The 23,425-nt window shown below is 36.3% G+C and overlaps 2 protein-coding genes and 2 pseudogenes across 6 annotated transcripts; 1 reads left to right on the top strand and 3 right to left on the bottom strand.

The window, feature by feature from the left end:
- Window positions 1-781: 781 nt before the first annotated feature.
- LOC112470569 lies at window positions 782-900 on the bottom strand (annotated as a pseudogene).
- Window positions 901-907: 7 nt separating this feature from the next.
- On the bottom strand, window positions 908-10,592 carry PPIL3 (peptidylprolyl isomerase like 3). 4 transcript variants are annotated; one of them, XM_006921336.3, is made up of 7 exons: window positions 10,458-10,592; window positions 9,627-9,690; window positions 8,348-8,422; window positions 7,214-7,307; window positions 6,775-6,842; window positions 3,606-3,724; window positions 908-1,328 (listed from the first exon to the last, which is right to left on the bottom strand). In XM_006921336.3, the coding sequence occupies exons 2-7, from the start codon at window positions 9,627-9,629 to the stop codon at window positions 1,202-1,204; spliced, it is 486 nt and encodes a 161-aa protein (XP_006921398.1). In that variant the 5' UTR covers window positions 9,630-9,690; window positions 10,458-10,592; the 3' UTR covers window positions 908-1,201. The 4 variants fall into 4 exon arrangements, with proteins under 4 accessions (XP_006921398.1, XP_015452003.1, XP_006921399.1 ...); XM_015596517.2 differs by lacking the exon at window positions 10,458-10,592 and adding an exon at window positions 9,831-10,377; XM_006921337.3 differs by lacking the exon at window positions 8,348-8,422.
- Window positions 10,556-23,408, top strand: NIF3L1 (NGG1 interacting factor 3 like 1). Of its 2 annotated transcripts, none has more exons than XM_006921338.3 (7): window positions 10,556-10,678; window positions 12,414-12,874; window positions 13,941-14,103; window positions 16,327-16,453; window positions 18,684-18,822; window positions 20,450-20,533; window positions 23,027-23,408. In XM_006921338.3, exons 2-7 carry the CDS (start codon window positions 12,439-12,441, stop codon window positions 23,209-23,211), a joined length of 1,134 nt encoding a protein of 377 aa, XP_006921400.2. In that variant the 5' UTR covers window positions 10,556-10,678; window positions 12,414-12,438; the 3' UTR covers window positions 23,212-23,408. The 2 variants fall into 2 exon arrangements, with proteins under 2 accessions (XP_006921400.2, XP_015452002.1); XM_015596516.2 differs by lacking the exon at window positions 10,556-10,678 and adding an exon at window positions 10,685-12,317.
- LOC112470574 lies at window positions 13,712-13,830 on the bottom strand (annotated as a pseudogene).
- Window positions 23,409-23,425: the final 17 nt, after the last annotated feature.

Raw genomic sequence — 23,425 nt, forward strand, 5'->3', positions numbered from 1 at the left:
CAATGGAATATTACTCAGCCATAAGATACAATGGAATATTACTCAGCCATAAGAAGAGATGAAATGCTGCCATTTCCAAACAACATGGTGGACCTCGAGATAATCATGCTAAGCAAAATAAGCCAGACAAAAAGTTGAAAACCACATGATATCACTTATATGTGGAATATAAACCTAAAAACAAATGAACAGGACAAACAGAGACTCATGGACATGGACAATAGACTAGTGGTTACCAGAGGGTAGAGAGGAGGGGGAGTGTGGAGGTAGAAGGTGTAAAAAGGGTCAAATATGTGGTGACAGAAAGAAATCTAACTATAGAAGATGAACTGTTAAAATGTACACCTGAAACTTACTGGATTTTGTTAACCAATGTCACCATAAAGAAATTAATTAATAATAAAAAAGAAGATACGCTTTAAAAAACATTCCAGGGGCAAATCAGTTGGGAAATTCAGTGTTTATTGTACCGTAGGACTTCTCTGAGCCTTTATTGTAAATCTAAAGACTAGAGAAAATAGCAAATGGATTGGCTGGTCTTTCTAGGCCATCTCTTTGTCCTTTCTCTTTCTAACTGCACAAAGTGAATAGTTAATGGAAAATAATAATTCCACGATGTGGACTATGGTAGACATATATAATTAGAATGCTCAAAATTGCCTGATTTAAGGCTCAGCATTTATTATTTTATTTTATTTTTTAGGCGAGGCAACTCTTGGTTGACCTCACAGATTCCAAGGACCTTGTCAGCTTACAATCCCTTATTTTTAAATTTTTTTTACGCCTACAGTACCTGGTCTTCCTAAGTGGTCTCCCATCCAAGTACTAACCAGGCCCAACCCTGCTTAGCTTCTGAGATAAGACGGGATCGGGTTTGTTCAGGATAGCATGGCCGTAGAAGAGGCTCGGCATTTAAAAATAAATGTTTATATGTAACAACAACAACAAAAAGGATCTAAAAAAAAAATACATTGGCTAATAGTTATAACTATTAGTTTTAAGTAAATAACTAATAGTTATAAGTAAAGAATATGCTCTAAGGATGGAGTAAAAGCTGTTTGGATCCCGTTGGTACCACCAACTCATATATCTTAGCTGTAAACAAGCAGGATGATGCAATTTCTGACATAATTAAAACTGGATAAACCACAATAGGTGTGTCCCTCAAATTTTGCCAAGTATTTTTCCACATCAATTATAGCTACTGAGCAAACGGGTTGGCATGAATAGTTATGTCCTTAATGTGTACATCATTAAGAGGTCGATATGTCTTCTCATTTACTGGTAACTTCTCCAATTCGTCTAGAGTCTCCAGACCATCTATCACTCTGAAAGGGAAACGGTATAATTTATAAAAATTTCTCAGATTGAAACACAATATCCAAATACCTATAGCAATTATAGTATCTTTAAGAGAAAAGGACCATTCTCATAGTTCTTTGAATTTCCTAGTTGAATGTACAATATTGATCTGATTTTCTACCATAGATATGGGCCAAAATTCAGAAACAAAAATTCATTTTTATATTTTTACACAACAATAGCAATGTGTAGGAATATTCTACCACAGTATCTAAACATTGTATTCTGCCACATTTATACAGCATAGCTACAAATGGAGCTAATATTACCAGTTATAAGATTTTCTTCACTATAGGAAATACCCAGAGAAAGTAAATAAGAATGACACTATTATTATCAATACTACCCTACACTGGAGGACCTTAAGTGAATGGCCACTTAGCACTTTATTGTTTAAATATGGTGTTTTTAATTTTTGCTTCTGGACAACAAAAAGCAATAATAATAAAAATAGAAAAAAGAGTTGAACAGTTAAGCCTAATTCCTTACACCATGCTCACTTCATGTTTCCACTAAGAAAAAAAAAATGTTGAGAGGTATCCTTTACATATATTCTGGAAAGTTAGTCTAAAACAAGTTGCTAAGTAAAGGTAGATTTTTAGATTATACCTCCTAGTCCAACTCAAAAACAGTTCCTAAGATTTATAGTAAGTACTTTTTTAAAAATAATGTTAGCTGATAGTTTTAGTAAAGAATATACTCTATGGATGGAGTAAAAGCTGTTTGGACCCTCTTGGTACCACCAACTCATACATCTTAGCTGTAAACAAGCAGGATGATGCAATCTCTGACATAATTAAAACTGGTTAAACCACTATAGGTGTGTCCCTCAAATTTTGCCAAGTATTTTTCCACATTTATTATAGCTACTGAGCAAATTTTACATTTTATTTTGCAATTCAACTAAAATGCTACTATAACCAAAACCTTTTGATTTTATTCTCAAACGTATGACAATTAAGGCCTTTAAACTGTAAATGTTGAAGACTTTCCCACCTCTGGGTCTGTAAGAGAAAGAGAGGATATAGAAAACAGATCTTGGGCAAAAAAAAAAAAAAAAGCATGCAGAACTGAGGCAAGTTAATTTTAGTCAATTATCTGGAACACAGCCCGTTCGAGAACTAGTGGAAATCATCTTCCCAGAAAAACAGAATTTCAAGAAGTTAATGGACCTAAGGTTAAGAATTTAAAAACTCTACAGTTTTGTCACAAACCCAGTAAAACAAGTCCTGGTAATTACTGATAAAAATTCTGAATGGTGGGTTAAGGGAGAAAATAAAAGCAAGGGAATCTGGATTATCCACATACATACAAAGAATACTAGAGGCTGTAATATTTCACTAATTTCATGAATTATTAATTAAATTAGATATGTATATGGAATGAAAAAGCAAGTTGTAGTTTTCTATTTTTAATTAGCCTAATTTGATATCCAAACTATTAAATAAAACAAACTGTAGAACCATGCGTTAGTTTATTAAGCATAGTAAATATTTGTAGAATACAAATTGTAATGAATGTTCTAGCAGAGACTGCTAAATACCTCCCTAGCATTCAGTCTCCCCTTCTTCTTTCTCAAAGAAACCTAATTTCATTGAGAGTGGTAATGTGTCTGGCTGAAAAACATTTCCTACCTTCCCTTGAATGTAAGGGGAGGCAACATTGCAAAGTTCTAAGTGTTCCATGAAAACTCTTTAAAAAGAGGTAGGTTCAGCTGGCAGGTACTTTTTGCCCTTCCTCCTCTGTTCTGCCTGGAACACAGATGTTCTGACTGAAGCTGTGCTGCCCATGTTATGACCATTTGGTGAGATTAAAGACAGAAGCTAAAGATGGCTGAGAAGAAAGACAGAGGTGACTAGAACATTGGTGACATGATGACACCACCATCCCAGTCCGTCTTGTTTAAGCCACTGTGTTTCATGTCTGTCAATTGCTGCAAAATGCTATTCCTAATGAAAACAGATACATTACTATTAATTTGTATAATGACCCTAAAAAAAGTACTAGCAGCCCTCTTTTGCAAAATAAGGAAACCACAGCTCAGAGAGGTTATAACTTCCTAAGGTCACAGGACTGGTAAGTGGCAGACTTAAATTCTGGATATGTTTAGCTCTCATACAGCTCTTTCTTTTTGATTTTTTTTTTCATACTGCTTTCAATATTAGTTATGCTATTATCACGGCCACTCATATGTATCCCTTGCATTTAAATTCCAAAAAGAAAACCATAACCATAATACTTACTTTCCAAATACTGTATATTTCATATCCAAATGTGGCTGCTTGCCATAGGTGATGAAAAACTGAGATCCATTGGTGTTTGGGCCATTATTAGCCATAGACACAACACCTCTTACACTGTGCTGAAAAAGACAGATCAAAATATTAATTTAACTGTGTTTTTATATAAATATTCCAAATGTAGAACTGAAACAACACATGTACTCTTTAACTTCCCAATATTTAAGGGATCAAGAAAACATTTAATTGGCTTCTATTTGGGCTAACCAAAATGTTTGGTTTCTGTATTATCTGTATCTCTGAAAACTTATGTGTAAATTATTTATATAGCAAATCATATCCCCCCATTCATTTCACTTTCACTTTGGAGAAGTACAGTAATACAAATGTATAAGAGAAATAATCCTTACATTTATATTAAGGAACTGTGCTGGCATGAAATGATCAGGTAGACAACAAAACCAAAATCCCCATAATCTCTTCACATATACACTGGACTCTGGCTAGTTTCTTTATCTGTAAAACAAGGGAGGTTGGACTAGTTCAGGGTTTTTTCATACTTTAAATGCTCACAAGGGTCAGCAGATAATAAATTGGTGACTGGGCAGAATGTAAACATTAGGGAGTGGTGGAGTCTGGCCAAAGGAATAGTATATCCCTTGCCTAAGCATTAAATTTTTTTTTAATCAATGCCATAGAGAATCCATCTGTGGGTCATCCACCCATGGGCAGTCAGTTCATTACCCCAGAACTAGATGATCTAAGGAAGGTCTCATCTAGCTCTAATGTTCATAACACTATTTGCTATATAGGGACTGTGTACAGGAATTAAAAGGACTTTACTTATAAGACTGAAGACATGACAGAACCATGTTATAGGGCAGTACCCCAGTATAAAATACACTATAAATAACTCAAACAATTACTCTAGCTATTCATCAGGGGACACTAATAAGACCAGCAATAGAGATGCATACTCTCCAATTAATTTCATTTTCACGCTGGAGAAGCACAGACACACTTTTACCAATACCAATGTATAATAAATGCAGCTACATCAAGATATTAATGCTTTATTGTCTCCCAAAAAAGGCTACCAATCAAATGTAATATTTGATACATACCCAAGGATGTATGTATCACCTGTAACTTAAGTATCTATTAACCTATTTCTAAGCTTTAAGAATTAAAATTTACCAAACTGTTGCATATGTCTATGTACTCCTCTCATCTATTACCTTAGCCTCTCCAAGAAGTAACCACTATTCTAGTATTTTTATACACACCTAAACAATATATAGTTGAATGGGTCTTGAACAAGGAAGGGTTTGATTGGTGTGGGTCTACTTATAGGCATATTTTTTTAAATCTGCGTTTGGGAGTCTGCAGATGTGGACAGCTGACTGTATGCACTGATCTATGCCATTTTATATAGGAGACTTGAGCCTCTGTGGATTTTGGTATCTACATGTGTGTGTGGGCACGGGGGAGGTATTGTGGAAGCAATCCTCCGTGGAAACAGAGGGAACACTGAAGTTTTGGGGAAGTCAAAAGTTATACACAGATTTTTGACTGCATGGGGGTAAACGCCTTTAACCTCCATGTTGTTCAATGGTCAACTGTATTGTTTCCTTCACTTGTTTCTGAACTCTGTAAAATACTATCATACGTTTGTAGTCTTCTGGGCAATGCTTTCTTCTCTATGTTTCTAAGATTCATACATGTATAGGTAACTGTAGTTCTGATTTTTTTACTGCTGTATAATATTCCTCTACTGAATATATTACAATTTGTCCATTCTATGATCGATAGACATTTGGGTTGTTTTTAGCCTTTTGCTATTAAAATAATACTGTAGGAGTACTCTTGTACAGGTCTCCTGATGCACATTTACAAGAATTTCTTTAAGAAACCCTTAGGGATGGAATTCTTAGGTCAGAGTATGTGAATATTCAATACACATCCTCGATTCTGGTATATAAGATAATGGTTCTTAACCTTGGCTGTGTAGGAATCACCAGGAAACCTTAAAATATAATCAAGATCCTAATAGTCCTCCTGATTGTTTTTCTCTATATTTGGGAAGTGGGGATAAGGACCTAATTTTTTATACTTTTAGAACTTCCACTGGTGAGTCTGTAACAAGCAAGGTAAAAACCACTGTATAGGATGACAAATTAGAGTTATGAAAGCTGTCATTAGTTAATGCCTAAAACGTTGTTTTGTTTCTAATTCAGGAAAAAGATGACTTTAAAAACAATTTAGCATCTCCCTACCCCAACTCCTATAACAAAGTAGTATTTCTTTATGATAGAAAAGCAAAAAGAAGATAAAATAAATGACACCTAGTCCTACCATCCAGAGATAAACACTGCATTGAATATTTTTTTCACAAAATTTCCTGGGTATATTTTAATGTAATAAAATACAACATACTAAATTATGTGTTCTGGTTGAGGAGAATTTATCTTTTTTTCTAATTATACAGTCATTCTATGCAGATACAAAGTTAAAAGACCACACGATAAACTGTTAACTAATGACATCACTGGGAACTGGAACTGATTTATTTAAAAAATAGGCATGAATTATTTTTTTAATTTTAGGAAAAGAAAATTCTTAAAAGAGTTTTAGAAATACAGAAAAAATACAGAAAAAAATCCCTAATTTTACCCTGCTGACCATTTACTTATATGTACTTCCTGTTAACTCTGCTGAGATCTACCACAGGTATTAAGTAAAGTTAATACCGAAGAAGATGAGAAAAGTTGGAGACTGATAATGGCAATACTGCAACTACTGGGAGGTCTGATAGTCTTTCATCCCTGCTCTCGAAAAAGGCCAATGATTCATGTCATTCATCATGAATCTCAGAGTGAGACATTAACCCCCTTTGGTACATTAGTGATTAAACATTACATGCTGGACACAAAGATGAGCTCACTTAATACCAAGATCCATGTGATGGTGAGATTCCAGTATATATCTTAGGCTAGAGCTGCCATTTATATTCTCTCCTTGATATCATTTATCAAGTGTACAAAAACTACAAAAAAAAGTACAAATATTTGCTTACCAATAATGTTAACTTGTATAACTACAACATACGTATCAAAGTTTCCAGTTGTAAATAAGGCATGAGAAAATAGATTTTGAAGCACTGGGGACATACCTTAAGATATTCACTGTATTCATCCTCAAATTTCTTGCTCCAGATACTGTTACCTCCTCTTCCGGTACCTATATTACAAGAGAGACAAAAGAATGATCTAATTAAACTTGAGAAAGGGTTTATTTTCTAACACATAAGGACTAGTTTAAAATATAACTCTTTAAACACAAATAAAATTTGATATGTCTTCCCTTACTTTCTAAAATTTCACTTCACGGACCAGAAAAATAAAGTATCTCTAGAAAAAACAAAAACCCCCCTTATCAGTATTATTCACATTTTAGGGCTAGGTGCTAGTAGCTTCAGCTTAAAAATTGTTTGCTATTATAAGGTAGCCCAATTATAAAAACTCCACATGCTTTTATTTTTCTAATCTTTGTCTACCCCCTTATTCAAACTTTATATACCCAATTCCCTAGATGTTAATGGAATAACTTACCTGTGGGATCTCCTGTTTGAACCATAAAACCCTTGATATTTCTATGAAATATACAGCCATTGTAGTAATTACTGGCACAAAGAGCCAAGAAATTCTGAAGAGAATAAAAATAATGATTGAGAAAATATGTAAAGAAACACATTTAAGATAAATAACTAATTATATTTACTGAAAATACAATAATAGCATAGTTAAACTAGATCTTTTAGGCATTACTTTGGATAATGTCACTTCCCTGCCTAAAATACTTTAATGGCTTTTTTTTAGTTCTTGGAATAAAATACAAAATCCCCAGCAGAGCCTAATATGCCCAGCATGACCTGACCTACCTCCACATCTCATATAATAACCCCTTCCCTGTTGCTTACTACGTTAACCCTATCAGCCTTCTGAACATTCACCCAAAAGAGACAGGCTTTCCCACTGCTATCTCTATAACTGGAATATTCTTTCTTTTTTTTATATCTTTCCATGAAGATGCCTTTATTACCTTTCACACTCAGTTTAAACTAAGTATCACTGTCTTAGCTAGGCCTGCCTTAACCTTCTTTTAAATAATTCCCTTCCCATTATTTTTAGAATTACTTTTTTTTTTTGAATGACCACTCCCCCCTCCCTGCCCCCACATCAAGCTCCGGACTATTTTCCTACATAGAATATTAGCTCCATGAGGGCAAGGAATGTTTCTAGTTCATCACTGTATTCCCTTACACTGTCGAGATAGCATTTCATAAATAATTTTTGAATGAATATATATAGCTGACTCTTCTTCCCTCTATCCTTGTCATTTAAATAAATGAAATAATATAAGGAACAGTTTTCTTATCTGACATCTAATGATTTTTATGTTTCCTGAGGAAAATGATCCAAGAGAAAAAGATACCAACCACTCTATGGTTAGAGAAAAATCATCTACACTTTCTTTGATCTACCTTTGATATTGGGAAAGGTAAGTGGAAATTAGGGCTGAAATTATGATGGTTGGTTTTTCCCAACAATGGTTTTATAGAAAAAGTTTTCTTTTTCTCTTTTTTTCTGGGGGGGGGTGGTTGTTAGTTTTTTTTTAATCATTCAGTTTCGAAATGGTTATCTCTTGCATTAATTTATTTTTTATTTGTACATAATGGTACTCACTTCACATGCTTTGGGTGTCCTCTCACAGAAGACTTCTATTTTAATATCACCTACATCTGTATGCAGTGTCACTGACTAAAAAGAATATGAAAACAAATGAGATTTCTTCAGGTAACTGTATGCACTGTATGACTTCCAAATATTAAATATGACAACCTAAATAAAAACAGAATGAAATAAAAACAGAATGAAATAAAAACAAATGAGATTTCTTCAGGTAACTGTATGCACTGTATGATTTCCAAATATTAAATATGCCAACCTAAATAAAAACAGAATGAAATACTGTTTTAGAGATGACCTGTCCACAAAGCAGCTCTGAGAGATAAGTTATAGTTCTTTAAAATTTACTTCAGTAGTAAAAGACAACTCCAGAAGATAAATATAAAGTTTAGGGTAAAATAGTATCTATGCTAAAAATTAGGGAGCAAATATTGTGATATAATTATTTTAAGTTTGAATTTTTCATCAATAAAAAAATTGCAATGTTTGTATTATTGATTTAAATGGCATTCACCATCATTAATATTTACTGAAAAATAATAAGAAAATGACTTTCAAAACAGTTTCCACCATTTCCCTTATATAATTGTGAGACAGGTTTAAAAAACATTTCCTTTCTCAACTAAAGACAAGACGTAAAAAGTGTCAGTGTTTCTAGATTTTAAGTGTGGAGAGGTAACCATAATACTCTTTATGGTAGCTTTTTGTTTTATCTATTGTTTTGGTAGCTCAAATACTCCTTTTGTTAACCCATGCCAGTAAGAAGGAAAACTATTCTGGGGCTTCTTTTTCATATATCTTCTTAAAATCGTATTTAACGGTCAACAAGTATGGCCAGATTGAAGATGGCGAACAGGAGTGTGTGTGTGTCTGTTGGGGAGCACCGGGTGGGGTGAGGGTGGGGCAGTAAATTATTCTCATTGCTTTTCATCTACTTCAAGCTCTAGCTGCCCACCTTAGATACAGAGCAAAAGGTTCCAATTAAAATGATCTCACCTGGCTATACCCTTCTGCTCCTCCTACTCACTCTTCCCATCTCTATATCCTGTAATCTGTTTTTCCATAAAAGGTAAATTCTGTGTTTTAAATGAAAACATAATTTAAAAGTAATTTTGCTTAGTTCTGGTTTTGTTTAGAATCCTGTTACACTGTATGCTTCTACGTCTCATTTCTCTTTCTTGCTATTGGAATTTCCATGGAGTTTTTATTTCCCTCAACTGAATTTCTAAAAATTACTTATAATGAAAGATATTCATGAGATTTCCATAAAACTTACCATTTTTCCGTTACTTAATTTCTCAGTCTTATCCAGAGAAGTTCGAAAACGAAATCTCTATTTCCTAAAGAAAAAAGAATTAAGTTCATTTTTCTTCTTTACCTCACACATGCTCATGTTTACTGCACATTTAAAAGAAAAAGTCTCAGAAAGCATCTTCCAAATAATAAAAACCCGGTTATGTAAGTGATGAGGAGTTCCTACCGGACTTAAGTCCCTAAACCTCCTACTTCCTCAGCTCGCTCTTCTTCAAAAGCCTCCTTGCAAGTCCTCCGACAAGCCCGGTGCATTCAAGCCTTGGGGTCTGCGCACTGGCTGATCTCTTCGCCTGGAACGCTCACACTCCGACATCTCTTTGGCTATTTTGCTCACCTCCAGGTCTGCACGCAACTCAGGTCTCACTGACCTGGTAACTCTATTTTTAAAAGCCTTAACTCTAGTACCTGCCCTATTTCCTTTTTCTCATAGCATTTATCATTAATATGACATACACTTTATTATTAACGTTTGTTTTTTCAACATCCTTCCTGCCCAGAACGCTCATAGAAGGTACCCAAGACTAAAACAGCGCTCTGCAAGCATTTGAGTAAGTGAAGGAGACAATGAGCGCGTTACCCCTTACTTAACCACTTCGATTAGCACAGTTAGTAAACAGAAAAGATGCAGTTGCAGAAGCCCCCCACAGATCTGTAAATCAGAAATTGGTTTCTTCAGGTAACCGGAAGTCGAGCGCGGGACCCATTAGAGAGAACGCCCCTCACGGGCTCGCCTCCTGCCTCCTTCTCAAACCAAAAAGACTAGAACTAGGGAGACAAGATAAGTCATCCTCACCTGGAACACTTTTGACAGTGAAAAAAAGCTCTTTTAATAGTTACGCTAGGACAAGACGCCTAGCCCGGAATTATTTTGGACAACCTCTAGAAGTGCCTTGGATTCAGAGGTAAAATAGGAAAGTCCACTTCCGCCTGCCTCTTTTGTCCCGCCCATTTCCGCTACGCCCCGAGGTCTCGCGCGGGACCGGAAGTGACGCAGAAGAGTGTTTCTTGGGACTGGTAAGTTTTGGGCGGTGTAAATCCCGGCGGGCCTAGCTAAAAATTTCGGTGCAGGCTGTGGTTCGTGCGTGCTGTGACTGTTATCCGGGTGTTCCAGCGACAGGAGGCAGAAGAGATAAGGGCAGAAAACTAGCTTGCAGCACGAAAGCATAGGGCACTAGTGGGGCAGGGTTCCTGACTCAAGGACTTGCCGGTCGTGCTACTTGTGCTTATCATTGTCCTGGAAAAGGCCTGACGTGGGGCAAAAATGAAGGGTAGAAGAAGTAACTTTAGAAGGTGTAGTTTTCAGGTTGTAAAGTGGGGCCTACTACTATTAACAATAACACAGAGTGCCGACTCTAGGTCAGATATTGTTCCTAGCTTTACAGTTATATTTTGCGACGATACTGTGAGCTGAACACTAATTTCCATTCTTCAGAGGTGGGAACCTCAGAGATTAAGAAATCTGTTACACAGCTATGACTGTGGGAGTCAGTCTGATTTTAGAGTCGGTGCTCTTAACTCACCATACTATGCCTGCCACCTCTCATTGTTAGTTGTGGCATCAAGCTACCCAGCTTTGCAGTTTCCTAATCTGAAATGGAAGGTGCTCTGTTATTTTCAAGGGCTCTTTCAAATGTAATAGTAGATAAGTGGAGGTGGCCCACTAGAAGCTTCACTTTCGCACTTGCCAGATTTAGAAGAGTCTAGAGAGTGGAGTACGATCAGAACGTGGAATCTGGAGAGGAGGTGGTACAGGGAAGGTAGACGATCTTCCAGGACCACCGGCTGGAGTGATTAATGAAAGCTCAATATCACTTTAAATCATATATTGAATAAGTCCATGTCATATTATTTTTGTTGTAGAAATGTTGCCACAAACTTGCTTTTGAAATCATCGGGTTAAGAATATTTTACTTATAATCTTAATTGTTTTGCATACTATGAAATGCTTTTCTTCAAAATCAAAAATGTTCGTAGATACTAAATTTAAGAATGGAGTTGGCAGTGTTATCTTTTGTATTGGAAATAGCTGTTTAGAAGACTTACAGATTCTGTGGGCAAAGTGCCCTTCACCTTCACCTCTCCCACCTGTTGAGCCTGGCCTTCTTGTAGCAGGTGTTGGTTCTGAGACAGCTGCTCCAGCCTCTTCCTGCTTCTTCCTTCCTTGACCCTGCCCATTAGTGAAGTGACCATCTATATATCTTATAAAGCACTTAACTTTATAGATAGAGATTTTTTTTGATAAAGTATGTGCCATCCTAACTCCAAGTTCTGCTGTGATCATAAACTGCTTTTTAATGCCTGTATATGCCATCCTAACTCCAAATTCTGCTGTGATCAGTTGGAGAGACTGTCTGTGCAATAAGCATTTAGTGCTGGCCTATGTTGGTGATATTGAGAAATATAACAGTTCCTGTTCTCCACTATCATTAGCATACTGAGGAGACAGATAAACAGGAATATACTAAGAGAATAGTAGGGCAGAGCAGGGCAGGGAGGAGGGAGACACAGAAAAGGAAAGTGTTAAGAAAAGCTTTGTTTAGGAAGTTGAAGGGGACTTGGAAGGAAGGATAGTATTTAGAGAAAGGAGGAGAGTGGTTAAATGACACCTAAAATACCAGGTGCTGTATGTGGCAGAGCCGGTATTTGAACCCAGGTATGTATCACTGTACCTCTTTTGCTCATGGGTTTTGCTGCCTCAAAAGTCGGCCTAAAGTGTGCACATGTACCATTTTCTGTGTTTTGATTTCAGATACGCAGTTTTACCTGATTTCTGTATGTTGTCATCTCGTGTATGCCTGGTCCCCAAAACAGTCCGGCTTATTCATTCCTTAATCTGCAATTCTTCCTCTTCCTTCATGGATTTGAAGGCTCTTCTTTCCTCCTTGAATGACTTTGCATCCCTCTCATTTGCTGAGAGTTGGGACAATGTTGGATTATTAGTGGAACCAAGCCCACCACACACTGTAAATACCCTCTTTCTGACCAATGACTTGACCGAGAAAGTGATGGAGGAGGCGCTGCAAAAGAAGGCTAATCTCATTCTCTCCTACCACCCGCCTATTTTCCGACCCATGAAGCGTGTAACCTGGAAAACCTGGAAGGAGCGCCTGGTGATTCGGGCTCTGGAGAACAGAGTCGCTATTTACTCTCCTCACACAGCCTATGATGCTGCACCCCATGGAGTCAATTGCTGGTTGGCTAAAGGGCTTGGTGAGAGGCCTCTTGTACTTTCATGTTTAATATTTTCCCTGTAAATGCTTTGAAATTTTAGAATGGCTTTCCAATAGAATTTTAACTGCTTTGGAGGTAGGGCCATTATTTTATTTTTTACATAATACATTTTTTAAAAATGTTGCTGAAATCTGGCAATTAAATTGCATTTGAAAAATAATTTTTTTTTTTAATTAATGAGTAAGGACAGCGTAGGGAATTTTTATTGCTGGACTGAGCTTTCTGATTCCTCACTCATGTGGCATAGTCCTAGCACCCAAACACTCCAGAAATGCTTAAATTGAATTGAAAGTTCAAGCCTCTCCAGAATATACCTAATATGTCAGTCTAGATATCAGAGTTTTATTGAATGCTTAGTTTGCCCAGCACAATGAGGAAATTCAGCATATGTGTTTTAGCTTTATTTTTAGTCATTTTAGTTTACCCACTCGTTTTGGGCTGAGGCTTTTCTGATGATGTAATATGGATTGATGTGGTCAGGTATATTATGAGCATTTGCAAGGTGAATCATGGTTTACATGAGTAAATTTAGTAAGCAGTCACAATTCTCTATATCATCTAAAGATTCCTGAATCAGCCTTTTAAAAGTCTTCTGGAAAATAATTCTGAAAATAAATTCGATTTTGTATGTCTGTAGTAAATCCCTAGTTTATGGGGACTATTGGATGTATACATAAGGAATATGTGTATATGTATTATGATGTAAGCCTCTGGGAATGAATTTTTTTTTTTTCAGGCAAGGCAACCCTTGGTTGACCTCACAGATTGCAAGGACCTTGTCAGTGTACAATCCCTTATTATTATTATTTTTTTTTACACTTACAGCACCTAGTCTTCCTAGGTGGTCTCCTATCCAAGTACTAACCAGGCCTGACTCTGCTTAGCTTCCGAGATCAGATGGGATCGGGCTTGTTCAGGATGGCATGGCCGTAGATAGAAATTTTAAAAAAATACTAATTTCTTAAAAGTTTTGCCCATAATAATTTATCTTTTTAATTTAAAAAAAAAAACACAAAACTTCATTTCCCCACAATTTTTTTCCTAGGAGTTTGCACTTCCAGGCCCATACATCCTTCCAAAGCGCCCGACTATCCCACGGCAGGAACGCACAGAGTAGAGTTTAATGTTAACCATACCCAAGACCTGGATGAAGTCATTGCTACAGTGAAAGGAATTTCGGATGTTTCTGTCACTTCTTTTTCTACTAGGTACAATGTATTTTTCTCTTTTGTGTGTGTGTGTGTGTTTATTTGTAAGGAACTTCCTTACAAATTCTGTAACTCGGGTTTTTAGATTTGAAAGAAATAGTTTTCCCCAGGATGGGTTTAAAAGCAGCATCCTTCTCACTTGCTGTGGGTCTTGGAGGAGAATTATGGGAGATTCTCTCATATTGATAAGTAACACTTAAACTATTTTCTATATAGGAGGGACTATTCTACACATTTTACATACAGTATTTCTTATCCTGGTAATGATGAAAGGTAGTTGTTTTTACTTTAGGGTACAGGCATACCTTGGAGATACTGCGAATTTGGTTCCAGACAACCATAATAAAGCAAGTATTAACAGTAACGAGAGTTGTAATCTTTTTTGCTGGTGGAGGGTCTTACTTTTAGTTTGTAAAAAACACAACACCTATGAAACTCAATAAAGTGAAGTATGTCTGTGTATAGATAAACCGTAGTGATATACTGATAACATAGGTCTACTTTTATCAATTTCCAGCAAATCAGTGATTCCCAAGCCCTTTAAAGGAAAAATACTTTAAAGTGCCTCTTATAAGGGCAGTTGTTTGTTTATTTAGGGTAGAGATAGCAAAATGTTGCCTCACAGATTTTCTTTTAGGTTAATTTACCCTAATAACTTGTCAAAGCACTATAAAAGTCAAGTTATACAAAGCTAGGATTTAATAATTGTTTAAAAACAAAGATAAATATAAAGACTTTAATAAATTGGAAATCTATTTCAGGCTACTTTGATGAGTAGTTTTTAAGTATATTTTAGAGTAAAATCATCACAAATGTCCTTTAACAGTATTGGGGGATTTCAAGAATCTCAAGAAAATTATTCATTGGACTTTTCATAGATGTCAGTCATGGCTGTCTTTTACCATACTGAAATATTGTGTGAAATTAAAAGAAAATTACAAATAAAGCATGAAAAATTTGAACAATACAGAAATCCTCCTTGTCTCCTCTACTCAGTTGCAGTATCTGTAAATCAGGTCATCTTTTTACTTGCTTTCAGAGAAGTGGGTATCTTTCTAAGTACACAGAGAAACATGAAGAAATATATAGTTTTAGTCATTGTTCTCTTACTTAAATGATATGCTGTATCTGCCTTTTTTACTAACAAGATGTCTTACAGATTATTCCCTGTAGGTATATAAGATCTCTTTCAACTGCTGTGTAGTATTTCTTGTTATGGTGGAGGGTCTTACTTTTAGTTTGTAAAAAACACAGCACCTATGAAACTCCTCCTGATTGACTTTTAAGCTATCCTCCTCCTGATCGACTTTTTTTTTTTTTTTTTTTAAACTGATACGTTTAGTTTGGTTCTAGTTTTTCCATATTACAGATAATGTTGGTTTTACCATTAGTTGAGGCTCAGGCATTGTTTTTGCTTTTTTTCCCAAAGCTCTGCAGATGATTTCTTTGTTGACAACTATACTTCAAAATTATATTTTAAAGTGTCTTTTAGTTCATACCTTATTTTCCAAATTTGTAAACTCCATGTTTCAAAACTCTGCTTAGAGTTTATGGTTAAATACAAAGCTCTCTTAAAGTAGTCTTTTTGGCTCTAGGGCATTGTTTCTCAAGGGGCAATTCAAGGACCACCTGCATTATTGTTAATGGGGTCTTTATGAAAAATGAAGATTTTTGGCTTCATTCTGGAGCTATGTAATTAGAATGGAGTTTGCCTGAGACTCTGTCCAGGAAATTCTTATATTCAGTGATGTTTGAAAATTCATCTTCGCTAGGGCTTAAAAAAAATTCACTTTGCTCCAGCCTCATTCATAGATGTCGCTTCACTAGGTCTGTAGAGAGGTCCAGCAGCCATCATTTTAAGAAACTAGCAAAAGATTTCTGATGCACAACTGGAGTTAAGAACAGTGGTTTCAAAGTGAGGTCTCTGGATCAGCAACATCAGCATTACCTGGATCTTGTTAGAAAAGTAAATTCTCAGACTCCACCTAGAACTTCTGAATCAGAAACTCGGGTTGGGGCCCAGCAATTTATGTTTTAATAAGTCTACAAGGTGATTTTGATGCACTCTAAAGTCTGAGAAACAATATTCTAGAAAATAGTGTGGTTTGGGATTAAATCCTAAATTCCATATAAATCTAATCTGTTATAGGAGGTTGTAAACTATGGATTATTTAAAAACATCTTGTTTATATTCATCTTAAACCAGTGAGTGACTTCTTCTAGGGCTGATGACGAAAAACAAACACGGATCAGTTTGAATTGTAGTCAGCAGGCTTTGATGCAGGTGGTGGCTTTTCTTTCCCAGAACAGACAACTTTATCAGAAGACTGAAATTCTGTCATTGGAGAAGGTAATAAAAATATCTTAAATTGCTGTGCATTTTGGTTTGGCAAATTCATTTGTAAATTATTAGATCAGCAGGCTATTATTAACTGTTACCTAAAGAAGCACAAAGTAATGATGAGGGCATTTCCTCTGGAAAGTATATTGAGAAAGGGAGACATTCCAGAATAGAAAAATGTTGGTATTATCAGTCCATTTGGGCTGCTACGACACATTCGGACTGTTAGAACAAAATATCACAGACTGGAAAGCTTATAAACAAATTTATTTCTCCTAGTTTTAGAGGCTAGGAATTCCAAGTTCATGGCACTAGCATATTTGGAGTGGTGTCTGATGAGAGCCCACTTCTGGTTCATAAATGGCACCTTCTCTCTGTCCTCACGTAGTGGAAAGAGACTACAGATCTATCTGGAGCTTTTATAAAGCACTGATCCCATTTATGTGGGTTCCACCGTCATAACTTAAGCACCTCTCAAAGGTTCCACTTCCTAATACCATTACATTTGGGGGTTAGAATTTCAACATATGAATTCGGGGGGACAGAAACATTCAGACTATAGCAGTGGTCTTCAGAGTTAATGATTCAGTAACAGGTTTGGTCTCTTATACCCTCTGCCTGGACCATTTTATTGATTCCTTTCAACTTGACAGTCATTTGTATGATGGTTCCTTTTTCTTTACTTTCTGGCTCAGAATGCTTTTTAAGTTGAAAAATAATGAATGAACTCATATTTCCAACTACTTTCTGGACATTTTCCATTTACGGATCTCACACGTATTTCAAATACAGTATATACAACTATTGACCTTATCCCTGTACTACCCCTTTATTCTTTTAACCTAAGAATAAAACAGCCTTTCAAAGTAAAAGGCAACAAGCATTTATTTGAGATCAAAAAAAGGAGTAACTATTCAGGAAGCATTGATTCAAGCACAAGCCAAAGTAATATTTCCATTAGGAGACAAAGGCAATGGGTATTTATGAGAAAGGGAAGAGGAACAATTACATCAATAGAAGGAAAGCCGTCTTGGTGCAGATAACATAGTGATATTCTAAAGAATTAATAATCTATGATATTAATTCTACCAGTCTGGTAGTCATGGTATCTGCTTTCTTGTTATCTTTGCACATAGTTCGTTGGGACACACAAGGTTGCTTTAGGCCCAGTCCAGTGGTTATGTTTTAACACTCCAAGAGTTTGAGGCATAAGATGTGAAAGGTAGTTCTTCTGGCATGGCAGCTCTGGCTCAGTTTTAAAGTGGCTCCATTGATTGATTGATTGACACCTTTAAATACTATTCTTTTTTCTATTTCTACAACTTTCCCTAGCCCTGTAAATCCAAGCCCTGCTGATTCTGTCCTCAAATCTATAAAATGTTTTTCCTTTCTATTCACTGTGCCAGCACAGAAACTCTGCTGTTCCTTCACGTGGGGTATGAGTGGTCCTGAGTGGGCACCCACAGGTGACAATCCAGGCATAGCATCCAGAGCCTTTCATGACCGGCCGTGGCCCCTGTCTTCAGCCTCTTCCTGGTCCCTATCCATTACAGTGCACGCCAGCTATACTCTCTTTTTTTAATATGGCGACATTGGTTAATGAAATCCATTAAGTTTCAAGTATGTAATTTAACAGTAAGGCATACATATATTGCATTGTGTGTTCACCACCCATAGTTAGATTTCTTTCTGTCACCACATATTTGACCTCTTTTATCCCATCTCCCTCCCCGCTCTCCCCATATACTCTCTGCTTTTGGATCTGCCCTCAGTGTGCTCTCAACTTTGACACCTTTGTATATGTTCTCTCTGTTTAGAATGCCTTTCCATCCACATCCTGCCCTATCCCTATCCTACCCATTGCACTTAACATCACTCTTTTAACTCCTTTCATGTCTGTCTTCGAGACTCAAGTCCTTGTAAAACCTTCAATTCTACTTCTTCCAAGTACCGTCCTCCCTAAGACCCAGCTCATTTACTTTGTCAATACTTATCTTGTATTTAAACACCTTTATTGTGATTATTTATTTAAACATCTTTCCTCCCAGGATACCGTGATCGCCTAGAAGTGAAAGAATGTTTTTGTCCATTTTGTATCCCCAAAGTTTAGCTTGGAGCTGGCCTGTAGTAAGTGCATAGCGTGTATATTATGTTGATCTCAGCATTTGCTGTTTGTTCTGTAAAGTTTGTTTTCTAGGACTGATGATGGGCAGTTTTTCTAACTTCTATTTCTCTTCAGCCTCTGCTTCTACATACTGGAATGGGACGGTTATGCACACTGGATGAATCTGTCTCCTTGACAACCATGATCGACCGAATCAAAACACATCTAAAACTATCCCATGTTCGCCTTGCTCTTGGGGTAGGGAGGACCTTAGGTAAATATGTCCCCTTTTTTTTATCCAGTATACATACTGAGAACATTGGGCAAAAGTCGAAACTCTTGATCGTATTAATATAAGTGAAAGAAAACTCATGAGCTCACAGGAGATGACTGGTTTACATTATTAATCAGGGTGGGCTAGGTTGTGCTGTGGTAAACATCTCATTGGCTATATAATTCTCCATCCCATTCTGTTTATCTCAAGTCAGCAGGAGGAATCTGCCCATTTGTAGGATGGTCATTGCAGAGGGAGAGTTTTGGAGAGCCTTAACCCATCTGTTAAACATTCTGAATAGCCTAGAAATGAACTTCTGTGCAACTCATTGTCCAGAATTAGTCACATTGCCTGGCCTAACCTAGGTTGGACAGAAAGTGCAATCCTACCATCTGCCAGGAAGAGAGCTGAAAATTATGACTGTTCCAATTACCATGCAAATCTTGCACTTTTAATACTGGTGATATTTTATAGTAAGTTACTACTAAGTGAAATGATCCACTGCAGTTTTTGAGTCTTGTAGCCACTGTCTTTTCTTTTGGCTTTTCCTAGTACCTTTGGGAACAAAAGGAATGAACAGAACATTTGTTGAACCCCTGCAGTGAGCCTAGCACTGTACTGAGTGTCCTAAGTATGTGAGTTCTAATTGCAAAGGAACACAGAGGATTCTGAATGTGTTAGGTTCAAATTTATATGTCCTGTTTGCTGCATGACTTTGACAAGTTATTTAACCCCTTTGTGTCCTAGTAGCCACATCTGTAAAAATTACAATAATAGTATAAAACCTAACTCATTGAGGTAGATGTATAATGCATGTGATAGGCACAGTTACTGGCATACATTAAGTACAGTAAATGTTAGCTCCTGTTAGCTCTGTGGTAGATGTTAGTGTTCCCATTATAGTTGAAAAAATTGAAGTTCAGAGAGAGAAGTAACATCCAGACGTCCACAGTTGGATCAAATAACTCATGGGAGTTAATTTCCAAAGAAAATGGATGGCAGAGTTGGGATTTGACTTCGGATCCACTCCAGAGCCCCTCTTCTTAAATACCACTGTGGCGTGACAACTCATGAAGTGTCCATTCTAGACACCTAAGTGCCAAATACCTGTTGGATTTTGGCTTGAAAGTATCTGTTATTTCACTCTTCAGAGGATGCTCTTTTAAGATAAATACCGTATTTTAAAAAGTGTCAAATCCATTCGTAGCATCCTCTAACTAGCCCTCTTAGTTCCTTTGCTTCCTCATCTGAGAACAAAGATATTACCTGCCTACCTCTCACTGTTGCCTAGAGACCCAAGTAAGGTTACTTTACTGAGTAGAATTGCAGTAAAGCCTTGAGCTATACCATTAGCATTATTCAGCAGTGCCTTTTATGGGCTTGTGCAGCCAGGTATGTCCAAAGGAATAATAACCCTGCTTTGGATTAGCTATGCTATACCAAAGAATAATCTGTTTGCCTATAAAACATGTTTTGTTATTTTTTTAAAGTTCAATAAACAAAATTCACATACTGTATGAGACCAGGAGTGAAATATGCATTACTTTTAGGATTCTTTGTACAAATTATAACATTCAAATGAAGGAGAATTATAAAGTATTGGCCTCTTGTTTCCTTTATCTTGAAGAGTCCCAAGTCAAAACTGTGGCCTTGTGTGCTGGTTCTGGGAGCAGTGTTCTGCAGGGAGCAGAGGCCGACCTTTACCTCACAGGTAGGACAGCTTTTAGATCTTCTACCCTTTTTTGTGTGTATCTTTTCCCAACCTTGGTTTATTTTTTACAAATATCAGATTTTAGGGCAGCACCTGGCATGTAGATGGATCTAATAAATGCTTTTTGAACCTGAACTAAATAGGAACTACACCAAAATTGGGGACATACCAAATTCTTTGTGGAGAGAAAAAGATTATTTGACAGTTTATTATTAGATTATCTAAAAAAAAAAAAAAAAATGATGTTCAGCATTTATTTAACCTATATTCTTCCTAAATGTGGTTTCTCTCGGATTTCATGTCTGTTAATGGAACACTTTCTACCTTTTCACCTTAGCTAGAAAGTGGTTCCTCTTACTCCACCCTAAAGTCAGTCATCAGTTCCTGTCAGTGCTAGCTTCAAAATCTTTTTAGAACCTTTTCCTTTATCTCTGTCTAGGCATCATCTCCTACCTGAAGTACTTCATCAAGCCTCTGATCTTCACCTCTCACGCATTCCTCCAAAATTAACTTTCAGAAGTATAAATTCGATAGTGTATAATATTATCCTGGCTAAAAAACCTTCAGTGATTTCCTTCATCTGTCCTCATGAAGCCTGAATGTTTCATCTTCTTCATGCAGTCTTTGTTTATGCTGTTTTCTCTGGCTAGATGCCTTTTCCTTGCCCCTTTCAGTGTATTTCTATAGGTAAGCTCAAAGATAACCTCCTTTGAGAAACTTACTGCCATTCTCTGGCTCTTGCCCCTGATGGCCATGCCTTCCTCTTCAATCCCTGTCACTTTGTCCTTAACCTCCTGTATGTGTTTCTATTGGACAGTAATTGTTTGGCTCCCCAGCCTTACACTGTCTTTGAGGATAATATGTAATGGGTAACATTATCTTGTATGACCGTGGAACAGTGACCAAATTCAGGAATTTAATATTGTTAAAACACTTATTTAATATAGTCTATATTCAAATTTTGCCAATTGATCAAATTTATAGCATTTTTCTGCTCTATATCCAATCCATGATCATACACTGCATCTGGAATAGTTCCTCAGCTTTATCTTCAGAGCACTGACATTTTTGAAGAGTATAGCCCATTTGTTTTGATATCTCTCAATTTGAGATGTCTTTCCTCGTATATAATGACTTTTTAAAACTAATTTTTTTTTTTAGCATAAAGTAGTATGTGTTTAAGATAAATTCACAGAATTCCAAAATGTTAAGCTGTCTTTCCTGTTTACTTGGGAAAATGGAAAATATTTTCTCACCTGGCTTACTTTAGGTGTCTGTGATGTGCAAGGCATCACTTGGACTACAGCCTCAGGATTGGGAAGCACCAGCCCATGAGACCAAATATAGGCCTTTGCTGATTTTCATCACCCTTCCTTTGAGCTTGATATGGTATTAGGTTAAGGGTAATATCCTAGAAAGACTAGCAGATGGAGGAGCTCCTTGCAAATAAATACTGTATAAATTCTCATATGCTTTCTTTCCCACAGCTGCCATCCTGTGCCAGGCTTTTCTTTCTTTTGCCTTCAGCTATTATTGCAGGCTCTTCACGGATTTCCCTACTTTCACACCTTCTCTAGCCAGTGCATTTATAATAGTCCAGGCAGCCAGATTTGTCTTTCCTAAAGAATGGCTACTAACCAAGCCACCTTAGTGTCTTTTTATTTTACCTTTATGTTAAAAAAGGTTCTTGAATGACATAGTGGGTGGGAAGGTAGGAAATTAAAATTTTTGTAGAAAACTTTTTTTTCTAAGAACTTTTTCCTTATTTTTTATGCCTTTGTTTTTTAAGTATATTTCAAAACTGCTTTTTGTGAACAAGCCAGATTGTGTAGTTTATCTTTGCTCTTAAATTAGAAGTCATCAGATTCACAAATGGTGTTTTTAAAAATTAAAAACATTTGCGTTTTCCCAAAATATTTTCACAAAAGATGTGATCCTATCCCACCAGTAACAGAATGTCTAGTTTTGCCTAAGTCAAAGGAAAATATTTTGTTTTTAATTTAGAGATAACCTTATTTCATTCTTATGCATTAGAGTTGATGCTGAAAGTTTTTGGTGCTCACAAAGTATCAAGGAGTCTTGTGGGAAGTATACATAAGGATTTTTCTCTATGTATTTGTTATTGAATACTTACATAAGAAACTTTCTGAAAGCCCCATTGTACTTAGCAGTAGTCATTTATTTTATTGTGAAAATATTTTGAATGGATGTTCTTTCAGGTCTGGTTCTGGCAATATTTTATACTTTTGGATATTTGAATTTGAATACTTGTCTTGGGTTTGCCAAGGACAAGGAATTTGGAATTCTTATTGGGATAGTCTGTCTCTTTCTAAAATGGAAGACATATAAGAAAGCTGTACATAGATTTATATGTGATTCTACTGTATCACATTTGCTTCATACAGAATGTAAACTTAGTCTTTCTGCTGTTATGGTTCAGCATTCCATAGACTGTGTCTCATAAATATAAGTATTTGCTCTTTCCTTTGGCAGGTGAGATGTCCCATCATGATATTCTGGATGCCGCTTCCCAAGGAATAAGTGTCATCCTCTGTGAACACAGCAACACTGAACGAGGCTTTCTTTCTGATCTTCGAGATATGCTGGTTGCTTACTTAGAGAATAAGATTAATATTATTCTGTCAGAAACAGATAGGGACCCTCTTCGTGTGTTATAATGCATACAGAACAACAGGATGACAATCTACAAATCATTTTCCTCCTAACTTGAATGCATAACATGAATCAGTGGATGGTATCCTTCTGAAGAAATTTCTTACAATGTACATTATCATTGTTTGTTAATGTTTCACCAAATGTTCTATAGTTTATGGCCTATTTAGCCATTTTATTAAAGAGCAGCCAGAAAAATCTTTCAAGGTTTCAGGTCTG

This window comes from Pteropus alecto, unplaced genomic scaffold, assembly GCF_000325575.1.
Source record: "Pteropus alecto unplaced genomic scaffold, ASM32557v1 scaffold3, whole genome shotgun sequence".
Classification (NCBI taxonomy): domain Eukaryota; kingdom Metazoa; phylum Chordata; class Mammalia; order Chiroptera; family Pteropodidae; genus Pteropus; species Pteropus alecto.

Excerpts from the sequence above, each read along its gene's own strand:
- PPIL3 (XM_006921336.3), bottom strand. Across the intron at positions 6,843-7,213 it reads TCAAACAGGAGATCCCACAG|GTACCGGAAGAGGAGGTAAC; the intron begins GTAAGTTATTCC and ends CTTGTAATATAG. Across the intron at positions 3,725-6,774 it reads AATACAGTGAATATCTTAAG|CACAGTGTAAGAGGTGTTGT; the intron begins GTATGTCCCCAG and ends TGTCTTTTTCAG.
- NIF3L1 (XM_006921338.3), top strand. The coding sequence starts at position 12,439 with ATGTTGTCATCTCGTGTATGCCTGGTCCCCAAAACAGTCCGGCTTATT. Across the intron at positions 14,104-16,326 it reads GTCACTTCTTTTTCTACTAG|GGCTGATGACGAAAAACAAA; the intron begins GTACAATGTATT and ends GACTTCTTCTAG. Across the intron at positions 18,823-20,449 it reads TGGGGTAGGGAGGACCTTAG|AGTCCCAAGTCAAAACTGTG; the intron begins GTAAATATGTCC and ends TTTATCTTGAAG.